Source organism: Lycium barbarum, chromosome 8 (genome assembly GCF_019175385.1).
Source record: "Lycium barbarum isolate Lr01 chromosome 8, ASM1917538v2, whole genome shotgun sequence".
NCBI lineage: Eukaryota > Viridiplantae > Streptophyta > Magnoliopsida > Solanales > Solanaceae > Lycium > Lycium barbarum.
Window position 1 is genome coordinate 107,940,638 of NC_083344.1, and position 16,856 is coordinate 107,957,493.

Here is a 16,856-nt window from a genome sequence, read left to right on the forward strand (position 1 = left end):
TTTTATAAATATAAATAATGCAATAGTGTTAAAATTATCATAAGATACTGTACAAATTCAATTGCAATATCTTAACTTTCAAAAAAATAACAAATCAAAATTTCTTAAAAGATATTATCAAACGACATATTTTACCTTTCTAAAAGTAAATATTCAACAAACATTATCCATACTATTATTCAAAACATAATGCCTTCATGAATAAGTACGAAATTGCTTTTCAATAGCAAAATAATAAAAGTATGATAATTTGGAGAGACATAAAAGTAAGACAAGAAGATCATAATAAGTGAAAATATACATTTACTTATTTTCAGAGTAAGTGTTCAAAAATGATATTCACACTCACAATGTTTTTAATTAGTAAATACGTTGTAGTATAACTTAACTCTCGATTTTTATAGATGAAGAGAACTTTTATCATTCATTTGTTAAAGAATTTTGAGAGCTAACAGTACTAAATACTAGTTAAAGAATTTGACACATGAATTCTGTAGGATCTGTTCAATGAAACCTGAGCATTGAGCGTTAAAATTAATTCCGGGTGAATGGCCATCCAAGTTATGAAATCTACTTAGTAAAGTAATTTTGTATTTTTTTTGTGACAACAAAGTCGTCCAAATATGTACACATCTCCTATAGAATAACTCAAGACAAAACTCCACCTATTACCACTTATTTAAGGGATACTTACTCTGTTGCTCATATGTACTGCTCAAACAAACAGTTTATAATGAGCATAGCCAATAATTGTTTACATCTAGAATAGCCAACATATGTTTACATTGAATTTCATGAAGCCAAACCTATCTTAATGTAAAATTTTCAACTACCATAGAACCTTCTTCATTTTTAAAATTTGTATAACATAATGTTTAGAAGTACATATACACTATTACGCATTATGTATACATATAATATACACTCTTATACATTATATATACATACTATATGCCCTTTAATACACTATTATACATTATATATATATATATATATATATATATATATATATATATATAATGTATAAATAGATACATATATAATGTATAAATAGTGTATCTACTTTGTATAACCACGTATCAAATCGTATCACTATGCATAAACAATGTGTTTGCACCATTTTTGAATCCACGCACTCTTCAAAGAGTTGGAAAGATGACAAATTCAAAGAATGAAAAATATGCACTCTTTGTGTCATTGTTGGTGGGTAGCACAGTAGAAGAAAACTTAAAAATAAAGGAAAATTGAAATGGCAGTAAGTGAAATTGAAGAAGACAATGACCACGATTCTAAAGGGAGTATTTGCAGTGATGCTTTAAAATCTTCAATAAACTATTGTTGATAGAAAAGATATGGATCCAGAAGCCCCAATTTTAGAAAAAAGAAATTGGGGAAAGTGGGACCCAAAGACCCAATTTGAGAAGAATGAAATTGGGAAAAGGGGGTTATCAATGGTGTCGTTAACATAGCCACAAGTGTAAAGCTTTTCGGTGGGTGAAAAAACAACAATGGAGACCCGAGCACAGTCATGAATTCGAGTTTTGAAGCTTTTTTTAAATGCCCTTTACGTCTTTTTGTGAATGTCACCATGCTTGAAGTGTTTTTGTGTTACAAATGTGTATTGTGACCAATTTAAATTAAGTTTATAAGCGTCTGTTTTAGCCCTTTAAGTTTTTAAGTGATTTATTTCTGTCTTTATAATTTAGTCCCTAAGCTATTTAAAGTTTATTTGCAGTTTAGTCCCTAATTCTGTTAGAGGAATTGGACAAGTGTCAGATGAGGTATTAATTTCCATATAACCGTTGTATTGAGTATCAATCATTATCAGAAAATATATTAAGCTTATTCTCTCTTCCTCCTCTCTTCTATCTTTCTCTTCTCTATGTCTTACTGTAACAAGAGGAAGCTTCCTCTTGTTACAAATGGTATCAGAGCATTCGAGCTCGTCTCTGCCAATAATGACACAATCATCGGAATTTCAAAGTCTCAAAGACGATATGCGTGTTATTCAAACTCAGTTGACTGTTTTCGCTGAGGATACGGGGAAACGATTTGAAACCATGGAAAACAACCAGGCACAGTTTCAGTCACAGCTAGATGAAGCTCGCAAAACCAACAAAAAGTTAGAACCGATTCTGTCAAACATGAATTTGAACCCACAAGTGAGTTCGATTCCTCCAGTGAGTTCAATATCGGTGTCACCAACCCATTCCAATGTCAATATGACCTTACGCACAACAAATGATAAAACCCCCGTTGCTTTCGCATTCAACGAGTATGGATAGACTTCAGGTACTAAAACCTCTAATCCAACATCTCAAACCTTGTTTACTCCGTCTACTTTCAATGTTGGTAGAGGATTTGCATTTCCACCGGCCCCTTTATTTTTGAGTCCACCTATTTTTAGAAACCCTATGTATTCCACTTCGTCACCTATTTTGCCGACCCCTATGTATTCCACTTCATCACATATTTTGCCTAACCCTGTTACCCACACCTCTGATAATACGAACAACCCCAGAACTTTAAAGCCCAAAATTAATTTCCCTGAATTTGATGGAAACAACCCACGCAGTTGGTTGAGAAAATATGAGAAATTCTTTGAGTTATACAATAGTGCTGAAAATGAGAAATTGAGCTACGCTTCTGTTCATATTGGAGAAAAGGTGGATGTCTGGTTTGATAGCTATATAGTAAATCATAGAGGTGTGATGTCCTGGCAAAAGTTTTATATTGAAGTGTGTAGGAGGTTTGGTAGTATTAGACCTCAAGATATTGTAGATGAATTTAATAAATTGATGCAGTTGGGTACAATAGACCAATACCAAAAGAAATTTGAGGAGTTAACCAATTACATGACAACTTTAAACCCACTATTGAATGAAGCTCACTATGTATCAAGCTTCATTAGTGGATTGAGACTAGAATTGAAACCACTAGTGAATTTAGCCAACCCCACTACTGTACTGGATGCATACGAAGTAGCCAAATTGTATGAAGAGTCTTTTAGAGCTTTTACACAATTTATTCCAATCAGAGCACTATCTTATCCATAACTAAGACCCATAGCCAATTCTTATCCTAGATACTCACAAAACACTTCACAAAGAACACCAGCTGCCCCAAACACCCAACAACCATTGAGAATAACTTATCCAACTCAAAGACCACCAAACAGAACCCCTTTTAAACCAAATACACTACCACCTAATCTTGAAGCTCTCAAGTAGCAAGGGTTGTGTTATAGGTGTAAGGACAAGTAATTTATTGGTCACCAGTGTAAATCAAAGAGCTTACATGCTATTGAAGGAGTAGAAGCAGAGGATGCTAATGAACCTCAGGAGGAGTTCTTGGATGTCCCTAAAACCTTAGAGGAACCGGTTAAGGAAATGGTAGAAATTTCCATGAATGCTTTAATGGGTTTGAGTTCTTCCAGTGGTCAAGTTTCAACCATTAAGACTAGGGGATATGCATGCAAAATACCTATGGTAGTCTTAATTGATAGTAGTTCAACTCACTCCTTTATGGATCCTCACTGTCACGACCCAGCTAGGGGCCGCGATGGGTACCCGGGGCTAACCGCCGAGCACCGCTCGTTCTATTGCTCATTTTACTCATTTAATACTCAAATCATAGGAAAATCATATTTCATATGGAAACAAAAATACTTTTATATACATATGCCTATTGGCTATCAAAATAATATATAAACATAATAGCATCTCGTGAGACCATTCAACCCACACTGCGCATCTACGAGCCTCTACTGGAGTGCTGAACATAAGGACGGGATAAGACCCCGTCATGCCCAAAAATACATATACATGAATATACACAAAAGAATAATCAAGCACCTCCGGAACAAAGGAGTGCTTTCAATCGGCTGACAGCTACTACGGACCTAGGTCGAGCTCTTCTCCCTGTCTACCTGTTGGTATGAACACAACGTCCAAAGAAAGAGGACGTCAGTATGAACATTGTACTGAGTATGAGAGGCATACACAATGAAATAGACAATGATACAAAGGGAGATATCAATACGGAACAATTATGTCTAACTGTCAAGTATGAAGAAAATAAGTCATGTTGTCTTGCTCATACTCATCATCATATCATATATGCATAAATGTATAAGTTGCCCGTCCATATCAGATCGGTGTAATAATCATAACATTAGCCTGCGTCCAGGCCTCCCGCGTTCGGGGTATCATCTTATGCCGCCCACTAGTGGTGTCTGCCCATGCCATTTGGCCATGGTGTGTATAGCTGCCTGCCTTAGCGGTGACTGCCCGACCATATAGGCGCGGTGTAATATCATCATCATAACATGCTTATCTTATCATAGTACATGCATAAGGCTCAAGATCAACTACACTTTATCGGGGTGACGTAAGGTCGTGATCCCCCGATTTCATTATGGAGCAAGCCTTGACATTCTGCCTCACATTGAAGGAATTAGCATATAAGGTGAGTGTAAGCAATAAATAACATCATTAACATTATAGAATCATCATATCATATTTCCTATCTTATATAGTTACTCGTAAACATAGGCTTTTAGCTTTCCGAAATATAGGAACTCATGAAGAGGAAAGAAAGTCATGCTATAGGATTCATGCCAATAGAAATAAAGGACTAGCCTCACATACCTTTGATGTCTAACTAAGCTACCGCTTGCTTGTCCTCCTTCGATATCACGTTTCTACCTTCAAGGGAGAATTCGCACTAACGTTAGTTAATCGATTATAAGAACACGCTACTATTTCTAGGGAAAATTGGGCGGAACTTCCTTTGTTTCTACTTCTTTTCTCATATTATATTTCAACTCCCAAACGCTCATAACAACATTCACAATATTGCAATCAACAATCATCATTTATATACATTGACCACAATCCACCATTTCTCTTCAATTTCTCCACATTTATGGTTATGGCTCACCATCGCGTTTCCTCGTCTAATACTTATTTCATGGTCTAAATGTCATTTATAACGTATTCATAATCACAACATATCAACATTCATGATTCAATCCAACCCCTATTCAACCATGGCACTATTCACTAATTTATGACCCATTTTTCATGTCTTTATATAATTCAAGTATCTTAGCCTTCCAATACCTTAAACAACATGATATAGTCATGAAACTTACCTTATATAATGGAGGAACAACCCTTGAATAGAATTACTCTTCTTGGACCAAAACCCTATTTCACTTTCCTTGAGTTTTCTTGGTGTGGATGAACTTTAGCTAGGTTTCATACACTTTGTTTCATGGATTTGGTGTTATTGATCATGGATTTCCTTTGATTTTTTTGTGGATGAAGAGTGGAGAATATTCTAGAGGTTTCTAGAGAGAAGTGGTGTGGAAATGAAATGAATTTAATGAGCTTGGGTCCCCTTTTAATAACTTAAAATCTGATCCGAAATGAACAGTAGTTGAAGTGCACAGTGGTCATAAACTCGGTTTACGGTCCGTATTCTAGTTTACGGGCCGTATTTCGTGGACGTATTTAAACATAATAGAACCAGAAAGTCAGGCTGAGGACATGGTGGTTTACGACTCAATTTACGGGCCGTATTTCAATTTACGATCCGTATTCCAAGTCGTATTTAACCATTTGAACATTTGGCAGAAAGTTGAAGTTTTGGAGGTTGAAATACGACATGGCGGTTTACGGGCCATAAACCACTTTACGGTCCGTATTTCATCGACGAGACCAAAGTGCAAATCTGCAGCTTTCACATTTCCAGAACCTATAAAAAGTCGTTGTGGAGCATAACCTATCTCTTATTGCAATTACCTTTGAAATCTTTCTTAGGGTCGTCAAACGTCGTTCCCTTCTTGCGAAAACATCGTATACTCGTATTCTTCGTTAGTCCATTCACTGTACGAGATTGGAAATTTTCGAGGTGTAACATTCACATTGTAAAGTCATTAAGACTCCCAATACAGCCCATGAGAAAACCAATGAGGGTGATAGTTGCAAATGGTCAACTCATAAGCTGTCAGTATGAGAGCCCTTCTTTTGGATGGAAAATGAAAAATGAACAGTTCCATTTCAAGTTGAGATTAATGAAAGTAGGAGAGTGTGACATGATATTGGGGATAGATTGGATAGACATAGTGGCACCAGTTGTGTTGCACACTAGGTCCCATAGTCTAAGCTTCATGTGTGAGGATAGGATGATCATATTATATGGAGAAACAGATGATACAACTGTCACTACAGTAGATACTGTTAAGCTTAGAAGAATGTTGCAGTGTGGAACATGTGAAGTGGTTGCTGAATTATCTATGGTAAGTAAGAAGGTGAGCATACCAGGGCAACAAATTAAACATCCATAGGTAGAAAAGTTACTGAAGAAATATGCATTGGTGCTCAAGAAACCTACTGGATTGCCCCCTAAAAGAGACTGTGATCATGTGATTAACTTAACTGTTGGTGCTCAACCTTTTAACTTAAGACCTTATAGATATTCATATGACCAAAAAAATGCTATTGAGTCAATTATTGCTGAGATGCTTAAGGCTGCTACTGTAATCCCAAGTCAATCACCATTTGCTTCACCAACTTTGTTAGTGAAGAAGAAAGATTGAACATGGAGGCTGTGTGTGGACTATAGGAGACTGAATAGTTTGACTGTCAAAAATAAGTATCCAATTCCAATGGTTGTGTCACACCCCAACCTTGAGCGAACCAACTATAATATCTAAACTCTGTAACGTGAATCATAGGCCGACGAAGCCGCTAAATAATAATAGTAAGAAGTATATCATAACAACCTGCATGCAAAAAAGGCCCAATAACACATATATGCATTACAAGGGCCAACAAGGCCACAACCAAGAAAGACAACTAGTCAGAAGGCCGGCAAGGCCAAACACAATACCTATACACTGACTGATATCTGTAAGCCTCTAAGAGCACTAATATGCATCAACTGGTCGGGACAGTGGCCCCGACATACCCATAGCCGTACTCTCTATGTATATATGCATGCATCATATTTAATGACTCTGACCAGAACTCCGGAGAATGGAGTGCGAACATCCCTGCTGAACTTTGGTATCTAACTGAGAAAGGTAAAACAATCCATCTACCGTACCACTGGGCATGATCACAGCACATAAAATGCTTCAGTATGAAAGATGTACCGAGTATGTAAGGAAGTAAGTATAAACATAACATAAGCATAAGCATAAGAGATACAGATAACTTGGGAAAAGATGTAGAGACAACCTGAAACTCTGAATGAGGCCACTGAGGGCGACCATAATCATGACAAAAATGTAAATGTATGCCCGCAAAATCATTCCTCACTGTGGAGGCATATATCATATCATATAACAATAATAAATCCCTATGTGGGGTGAGCTTTCATCATAACATCATCTCTGACCAACTGATTAGTGGCAATGCATAGCTACGTGCCTACCTGGCCGTTTACAACACGTCTCGGTAAAGAAAGAAATACATCTAGGTGCACAGCTACGTGCCTACCCAGCCGCCTACAACACGGCTCGGTAAAGAAAGAAACATGTCTAGGTGCACATATAAGTGCCTACCCGACCGACTATAGTGCGGCTCGATAATGAAAATAAATACATATATATAAGTGCAATGCAAGACTGACCTCAGAAGAGATATCATAAGAAGAGTCAGAGTGACTTATCGTCGTTACCCTCCGGCTATCGTTATTGTCGCTACATTCATCATTATTTGATCATTAGGCCAAAGAAGTAAAAGTACAAGGAACCATGTTGTTATGAATTATTCACGAAGCTAAAGTTAGCCAAACTCTTATGAAATATGATCGACACAACTTTTATTGGAAAGAGTGTGCCAACCAGAGGTTCGTCACCCTGGAGCAATAGACAAAAAGATAAGGATTAACTCATTTAAAGGAAGTACAATCAACTCAACTTCGATGTGAAGAGCACCATAACTAATATCATTCTTCATTCGATAAACAAGATGGATACGAAATGTGAAAGGTACTTCAATACAAGCTATTCATGAGAAAAGGGTAAGCTTAACCATTTTGGGACATAATCGACACAAGTTGAACGGAAAGTCTTTTAATCGATAGCCAAAAGGAGATGTGGACCATAATTTGGTACAAGTCATAGATGAAGTATGTGTCAGCTCAATTATCATGGAACGCGATCGATCCAAGTTCATGGAACAAATTTTTCAATGAAAGGTCATTTGAAATCTAGTCATGCCACAAATAGAATAAAAAGCCCTACATACCTCGATGATTGAATTATATATATTTCCCGAGTCCTTGAATTCCTTACCAACGATCGCCTACATCATACGACCAATATGGGATCAATTCCAAGTTGATAGCTTATGGAAATACTCATTGAGGCATTTTATCGAACAACTTGCAGGCGTAAGTTCCTAGGATCATTTGTAGTTGATTTCTTCCACTACAAGAAAAAGGTTTATCTGCGACCAACATTTAGGGACGAGTTAATAATTTCGTCTCTAAAAGTACATTTATTGGGACAAGATTTTATTTCGGTCCTTAATTCTATATTTTATTGTGAAGGTACTAAATCTAGTCCCAAAAGAATTTAGTAACTTGTCCCAAATTGTAATTGATGAGCCTTGAGTAGGAAGATGCCACAATATATAATATTAAAATATTAAAAGGCTACTATTTTCCAAAAAAGCTGGCGCTAAAACAGTGTACTAAAATAAAAACTTAGGTTTTCAACAAAAAATAAGGCGCCAAAAGTAAGAGAAAACATAGTATACACTGAAATAAAACATTCTAAAAATTAAATTAAACTCTCTGTCTTCTCAAAACACAGGTGGTCCCAACTCTTACCATAGTCTCTACACATAGTATCCATCATCTGCTCAGCCATAGATCTACCAATAGATTTCTTAATTCCTCAGATTCTTCTCTTATTCATCAAATACCTCTCAAGGTACTATTGCTGCTTCTCAATCTTTGTTTTTTTTTTCTATAATTTTTGATATCTCTTCTGTTATTTCTGTGTTTAGAATAAAAAAGATAAAAACTCAAATCTTTTGATTCTATTTTAGTGTTTTGTATATGCACCAAGTTGGATTTTTGAGCTTATTCTTTTGGGTATGTGTTTTTGATATGAAAGACCTTTTATTTCTATTTAAGAACTCAATCTTGTGATTACGTTTCAATGTTTTGTATATGCACCAAGTCGAATTTTTGAGCTTATTCTCTTGGATCTGTGTTTATGATCTGAAAACCTTCTATTTCTATCTAAGAACTCACTCTTTTGATTTTGTTTCAATGTTTTGTATATGCACCAAGTTGAAATTTTGAGCTTATTCTTTTCGGTTTGTATTTATGATCTGAAAAACCTTCTATTTCTATTTAAAAACTCAATCTTTATTTCGTTTTAGTATAAGCTGAGTTGGATTTGTGGTCTTATTTTGGTTGTATGAATGTCTTTTTGTTTAGTTTCTGGTAATTTGTGTTGTATGTGTTATGGGTATGTGTTTAGGATTAGAAAGGCCATGTTGAGATTTGCCAAGGCAAATAGGGACTAGTTTTGTTTGTTTCGGCTAAATACATTTATACCTCATAGCCCATCTAGTCTCTATTGTCATTTGTATTTAGCATTCCTGGAAAATAATAGCATCTGAGAAGATTGCAATACTTTTTTTTTTGTGTTTAACTCTTCCACTCTGAATAGGAAAAAATTGAAAAAGTTATGGAACCCGTGCTTTGAAGCAAGGTCTAACCATATATGTGAATTTAACTTTTATGGTCAAACTTTTATAAATGTCTACCTCCATAATGAGTATCCGTAAAAGTGAAGATCTCAAATGAGTTAGCTCTAACATAAATTGCAAAACCATTAGTTCTTAAAGTGAAAGGTACAATTTGTAACTTGGAACAGTTGAATAATCACAACTATTTGAAGGAATTCAAGGGTAGGAAGTCATTGCTACTAATAGCTCTAATCAGTAGAACATCAAAGTTAAAAAAGATTTTTTTTTCTTTTTTGTTGCATTTTATATGTTATTGAAGAACTATATAGTTTATTTTTTCCCTTTTTTGGACAATTTTCAAATTACTTTTAATTGTAAAAACCACTCTCATTGTTTTTAAGAGAATGAGGAGTTTTTTTTTTTTTTTTTAAATAAAGTCCACTAGGCATTTTTGGTGTCGAGGGCTGCTTTTATAAATATTTCCCAAAACGAATCACAAAGGGTCCTTACAAATGTAGCCAAAAAGGCTAATAATAATAATGCATGAATTAAATAATGACCATCTTAAGCTAATGAATTAACTAATTGAAATAAGAATTTGAAACTCAAAAAAATAAAAATGAGCAGCTGTTGATCAAAATAAGATCATCAGACTGCTAATGTGACTTTGCAGCTTATGAAGTCTTGCAGTTATATCTGAAAGTGCACTTGACTAAAGCTATTGCGTTTTTTGTTGTAATCTTGCTTGCATTTGCTGAGCTTCTACATACTTGATGTTATCTTGCTAACTGCATGATGCAAAGGAGTGAAACAGCTGCTCCTAAAACAACAACAATTGCTCCTCTTTCATGTAATAAGTTGAGTTTTCCTTGTGTAGTTGGTAAATCAATCCAGTCTTTATAAGAGTCACACCACTTTCCAAATGTCGTCAATCCCTCAGCAGAATGAACATCAAGTGTTAATACCACACACTGTGAGAAAGACAACAAATAGATCATGCAAGACCTTATATTATTTTCGATCCACCATTTTGATGAACTTGCATAGCTGCAAATGAAAAACCAGTAAACAGTCTCATTGTTAATCTGCAGCCTGCACTTGTTTCTTTTTGTGTCAACTGTGTGGTCCATATCATTTCCTAAACCAGTTAGATCAATGGGATATCGCCAAACCTTGCTTGAAAGATAACATAAGAGTACAACAATGCAACAAATTAGCACTGTCAAATGCAAACTGCACTGCTGCATCTCTTGTTGTCTTTCCCAGCTGAGCATAAGCAATGTGTTTCCCTTGCAGTGGTCAAGCAAAAGGTGTCCCAAATTGATGCACTACTGCCTATAGTATGTTAAACCTGCAAAAAATAGTACCAGTGCACTGCTGACAGTTGCGATTTCTCAGACCTGCCACTGCATAAACTCTCTCAAATGTGCAAAATCCAAATGCTATCAACCTCTTAGTGGAATGAACACCAAGTGTTAATACCACCACAAAAAGAATGATAACAAATAGATTATTCAAAACCTTATAATGCAGGTTAAAAGCCAGTTTGTGCAAACCAACAAACCAATTCTTCCTTTTGTGCCAATCTTGTATTAGAATAAATATTAATTTTAAAAATAATGTTCTGGAGTTTGGACATATAGCCGATGTAACATGTAAACCACTGTTTTGCTACTCAAAGTCAAGGGTAATGTTATGTAATGAGATGAATATATTGGTGTATTTTATCAATGTTAGTATTTTATCAACTTAATTTGTTCATAGGTTGCACAATTGTATAAAGAAGATAATAATCGGATCATGGAAGATCTGCTCTCACTTTCACGTGGCCCTACCGGATATTCGACACATTCCAATGGTTACATTGTCAATGGATATAGATTTCATGTAGAAGATCATGATAAAAACTTAAGGACTCAAAATTGTGGTGTTGTTGTAGTTGGTGAGAATTATAAAGATAGTGAGAACCTTGATTACTATGGAGTTTTAACAGATGTGATTGAATTACAATTTGTCATGCATAGAAGAGTGATTTTGTTTCGATGTAATTGGTTTGATGTGTATGATAAAATAAAAGGAGTTAAAAAAGATGAATATGACTTTGTGAATGTTAATCCAAGGAGATTTTTGAAAACAAATGAGCCTTTTATTTTAGCGGAGCAAGCATCTCAAGTGCTTTATGCTAATGATAATTCCAACAAAGGTTGGCATGTAGTGAGGAAGACTCAACCTCGTGATTCCTATGAGATTGTGAAACAAATGGATGATGATATTGTAGACTTAGGAAATCCTTCTCAAAAGAAACGAAAAAGAACTGATGAGGTGAAGTATCTCTTTATATAATATTACATTGTTATTTGATGACATGATTTAATTATTACTACATTGTCACACATTTTCTCTTATTGTTTTTTACTGTTGCTCTTTGCAGGTTCATTATGAAACCATTAAAGACTGAAAATGAAGTGGTATCAAGTATGAAGACTACTACCAGATATGCATTCGTCGAGCCAGGTGCTATACGAAAGGGACGAGGACGAGGAGGGCTTAGATCTTTGATTGGGAAACAGAATATGCCAACTAAGAGTTTATTTCCTCAATCTAATGATATAGTTAAGCAATACATCCAAGAAATTGAAACAAGTAAGAATTTTGTTAATCTACTGTTTTAAATTGGCGTAACTGAATTTCAATGCTTAAGTATTAGTAATATGATTTTTCTTCCTCAGGTGCTATAGAGAAGGGACGGGGACAGGGGCTTAAAAACTCTACGATATCTTCTAGTCAAGGAATAGGAATGATACATAAAAATTACAAGGTTCTTGAGAAAGAGTATATGGAAAGTGATAGTCCATTGCCTCCATCCACTGATCAACTTGCGCAATACACCCAAAAAATTGAAACAAGTAAGTTTTTCCAAATTAAATCTATTCTTTTTTTCTTTATTTGGGGGGGGGGGGGGTTAAATAAAGATTTTATTGATACCAAAGTGCATTAGTTACAAAGCCGAACAGGGGCTGACCACCTGTTTCCTAAGACAACAACCACACAATACAATCAGGTCCTAGTTAAAGATGGACTACACAAAAAATACTATCCTATAACTAGCACCAGTAGTGTAAAAAGCCCCTCTAAGCTGATACTTAAAAAGAACCTGTATCAGCACTAAGAAATACTCATTATGCCATTATCAAAGCAACAAAGGACCATACTGCAATTGCTAAAACCTCTAGGCCATGTCTGCATCAACTGGACTTCAAGGGCATTGCAGCAAGTGAGCTAAAAGTGGTTGCCATTTGCTCAGTGTGTTGCATCTACTATGAATGAATATTGTTATTTTCTTGCATAATCTCTCTGGTTGATAGCAGCTACATTGGAATCTCATCAGGTTCCTTTCCCTCCAAAATATGTTCACCACAATAGCAAAACAGCATCTTGTTATTCCTGCCTTGACTGATATTTGCTTTGCCTTGTTATTTACCCATTCTACCTCTTGTTCCCAGCTTCTAATTTGTCTCTGTTCCCCTAACCACATTAATACTCTATTCTATTTTTTAATTCCATATATAACTGAAACTAAATGCTAAAGCTTTTAGTAATATGATTTTTTTTTTCCAGGTGCTACAGGGAAGGGACGACAACACGAGCTTAAAAACTCTACCATGTCTGCTTGTCAAGGAATGGAAACGATACATGAAAACTCCATGGTTCTTGAGAAAGAGTATATGCAAATTGATAGTACATTGCCTCCATCTACTGATCAAGTAAATCAATACACCCAAAAAATTTGAAATAAGTAAGAGTTTTTATTAATCTGCTTTTTTTTTTTTAATTTGCGTAATTGAATTACAATGCTTAAGTATTAGTAATATGATTTCTCTTCCTCAGGTGCTACGGAGAAGAGAGGAGGACAAGGGCTTAAAAACTCTGTGATGTCTTCTAGTCAAGGAATGGGAATAACTGATGTGTTTTTTAATTGCATATATAACTGAAACTAAATGCCAAAGCTTATACTAATATGATTAGTTTTTTCTAGGTGTTGCAGGGAAGGGGCGATGACAATGTCTTAAAAACTGTACCATGTCTGCTTGTCATGGAATGGGAACGATACACAAAATATTTCCGCTAGACTCTCATCCTTTCCACTGTAAACTGAATCAAAGAGATGAAACAAGGACAACCAGTGATGAATCAAATCATATCCTATGTGCATAAGATCACTGACACCAGAAACAACCAAATGTCCTAGAACTATATATACTTTGTGAGTTACTACATAGAACCATCCCATTTTATTTACTAAGCAAAGAGAATCTATGGGATAGTAGAAACAAGTAACCATGATGCCAATTTGTACCAAATCATTTCCACATAGGGTAGGATATATCATTGGCACAAAATGCTGCACTTGAGTTTATGAGACTAGTAGCCTTGTTATTCCATGTAAAACAAGGTCCAATCAACACCATAGAGAAACTGCAACCTGCAAACCAGAAAATAAGGTTATCTGAAATAAATACAACCATCCTCTCCTCCTTAAGGACTTGAGTATGATAGTACAACCTCCTCCACTTCGCAAAACCAATATCCACCATCAATTTTACTTGGATTTTGTAGACTTAGTTGATGCGATAGGGCCTGCCAGTTTTTGTTTTGCTTGTCTCATTGGTATTTGTCTTAGAACAAATTGGTCAGGCACTTTATCATCCCAACTATGATTTCTACTATGAGTTTTTGATTTATTTTTCCCCACAACTTTTTCCAGCTGTTTAGGAGATAAATCCCCTTCCCTTGCTGCATTAAAGAAATTCTGTGCGGTTGACTCCTCATCTATGTCATTTCTAGTTTCTTCAATATCTGGTACTGCAACTTGTAAATTTCTTTAGGAATTTGGAACTGAAACCTGGTTGTGCTTTTTTGGATTAACTTGAGGATCAATTTGCACCACCTGGTTCTGCTTAATTCTTGTACCTTGTGAAACCTGGTTCTGCCTTTTGGTAGCACTCTTCACCACCTGATTTTGTTGCTTTGTGTTTGAAGTAGAGTCAAGCTGCACATCTTGCTCACTAGCAAGTTTCTTATCAGCACTCTTGTTTTCCTGATTCGCACCAGATAGGACTGATGCAACATTTTTAATTGTTTACTGTTGTTGCTTCATGATAGGTTTGACATGTACCTTTGTCATTTTTTGTTTTTCACCTCGTTTCTCAAGCATACCGAATTTGTTTCAGCTTATTTGCGATTACTGGTCATGGTTTGGGTTGTATTAAATATCTTATCTTTAATCTAAGTGGTTGATGCCTTAAATTCATGTATGCACAATTAGGAAGTGCATACAGAAGTACTGAGGACTTTTGATTAAGTCTATTATAGCTTTACAATGCAAAATAAATAATTTTCCTGATTTAAACAATTTTAAAGAAGACTCGTAGCCTTCTTTGTATGGTTTGCATTTGCTGCATCTTTAAGTTCAGAGCTCCTTTATTCTTTTATATATAGATGGTGCTACTATTATCCGTTTCACAATTCCTATTATTTGTGGCAGTCTCGATTCAAAGTCTGTAACAGTTGTTTATTTCACATGAACATAGTAGTAATCTTATTCGGTTATAAAAATAGCACGCAGAACCGTGAACACTTCTAACTCTAGCTGTAAGGACTTACTGTTAAAGAAAGTGCAATTGTTGTTGTGATGATGGAAAAAGCTTTATTGAAGATAGATAAAAGAACAATTTCTACCAAATGGAAGAGTCTTATTACTGTTAAATGTTGTTGCCTTTTTATGTGTTTCTAGTTTGTGATCCCTTGTTTGGTACCAGAAAGATTTCACAGTCTTATTTGGTTTGTATTCTCCTTGCTTTATCAGAGACTTTAGTGGGAGTATAAAAGAATTAACATCTACATTCTATGAATTGTTTTTTAGTTGGGAACATATATTAGATGAAGAATAGCAGCGAGTACTTATATTTCTAACTTTGCCACTATAATATATAGAAATTAAGAGAAGTCCGGTACCATGTTTCTCTTTAAATAGGAAACGACACCTTCAGTTCAAATACTTTGAGAATTGGGATGAAATGGCCACAAAGAGCATATAAAGGTTATGCAGAATGATAGATTAATGTTCTTGAAGTGGTCCTCTTGGAAACTTGTATGACTATCATCTAATTAATGAAGTTTAGCAAAATAAATGCATTGAGGGTTCCAATGAAAATTCTACAAGCATTTTATAAGTTAGGAGATGGAAAATAAATGACTTCTAGTTTGCACGATAGAGGAAGATGCAAGATATAGAAATATGAGACACAATTGTTGTTTTAGTTGCGTTTTTAAAATAGATTTTGGATTCTTGGTTAATGCATCCCGAAGCTTTTCTAATTGATTTTTCTTATACTCATGCAGGCTTGATGATGTTGTTGGATTACACCTAATGAATTTAGATTTCTTTTGGGGTAAGCGGTATAACCACTACTAGTATAACATTTACATATTATCTTACTAATAGTTATTCAGTCTTTTCAAAATTTTGTACTTACAGGTTTCGAAGATTAAAGTTACAAGTCAAGATGCAAGTTTAGAAGTTGCACGAACTCATTATTATTTTGCTAGGAATGTTATGTAGAACTCGGTATCATAGTCTAGCTCGGGTTGTTAGCAATGTTTTTTTGTTAAGGTGTCGAGCAAATATTGAAACTAACATCATGCGATGTTAACCATTTTGTTGTAACTAATATAACTCTCTTCCTCTCTCTCTCTCTCTCTCTCTCTCTCTCTCTCTCTCTCTATATATATATATATATATATATATATATATATATATATATATATATATATATATATATAAGCTTTTTATATCTACATTTTTCAATAGCAATTTGATATTTATTGATAAAATTATTTTTTTTGGATATCGAGCTTTAGGGACTAGATTTGGTTAGCAAGAGACCAGAAATATGGTCGTTATAAGTAGTACAATAAGCTAAATAAAGGACCAGCAATGCTTGCCTCTAAAGATAATCTAGGGCTAGTAAAGTCTGGTCGCTAAAAAGGTTTAACGACCAGGAAATATTTATTTCCCCTGATATTAATTGTCCATTAGGGACGAGATATGTAGTCTCTAAAAGGTTTTAACGACGA

General features: G+C 35.1%; 1 protein-coding gene across 5 annotated transcripts; it reads left to right on the forward strand.

Annotated features, from left to right (window-relative positions):
* Positions 1-8,755: 8,755 nt before the first annotated feature.
* On the forward strand, positions 8,756-16,470 carry LOC132606602 (uncharacterized). 5 transcript variants are annotated; one of them, XR_009569995.1, is made up of 7 exons: positions 8,756-8,950; positions 12,151-12,362; positions 12,449-12,625; positions 13,338-13,515; positions 13,608-13,983; positions 16,122-16,178; positions 16,258-16,470. XR_009569995.1 is itself a non-coding variant. In XM_060320178.1 (7 exons), the coding sequence occupies exons 2-5, from the start codon at positions 12,037-12,039 to the stop codon at positions 13,508-13,510; spliced, it is 567 nt and encodes a 188-aa protein (XP_060176161.1). In that variant the 5' UTR covers positions 8,756-8,950; positions 11,923-12,036; the 3' UTR covers positions 13,511-13,515; positions 13,608-16,178; positions 16,258-16,470. The 5 variants fall into 5 exon arrangements, 2 of the variants coding, with proteins under 2 accessions (XP_060176161.1, XP_060176160.1); XR_009569994.1 differs by having other exon boundaries at positions 16,122-16,171; XM_060320178.1 differs by adding an exon at positions 11,923-12,041 and having other exon boundaries at positions 13,608-16,178.
* Positions 16,471-16,856: the final 386 nt, after the last annotated feature.

Excerpts from the sequence above, each read along its gene's own strand:
- LOC132606602 (XM_060320178.1), top strand. Across the intron at positions 12,363-12,448 it reads CATCCAAGAAATTGAAACAA|GTGCTATAGAGAAGGGACGG; the intron begins GTAAGAATTTTG and ends TTTCTTCCTCAG. Across the intron at positions 12,626-13,337 it reads CACCCAAAAAATTGAAACAA|GTGCTACAGGGAAGGGACGA; the intron begins GTAAGTTTTTCC and ends TTTTTTTTCCAG.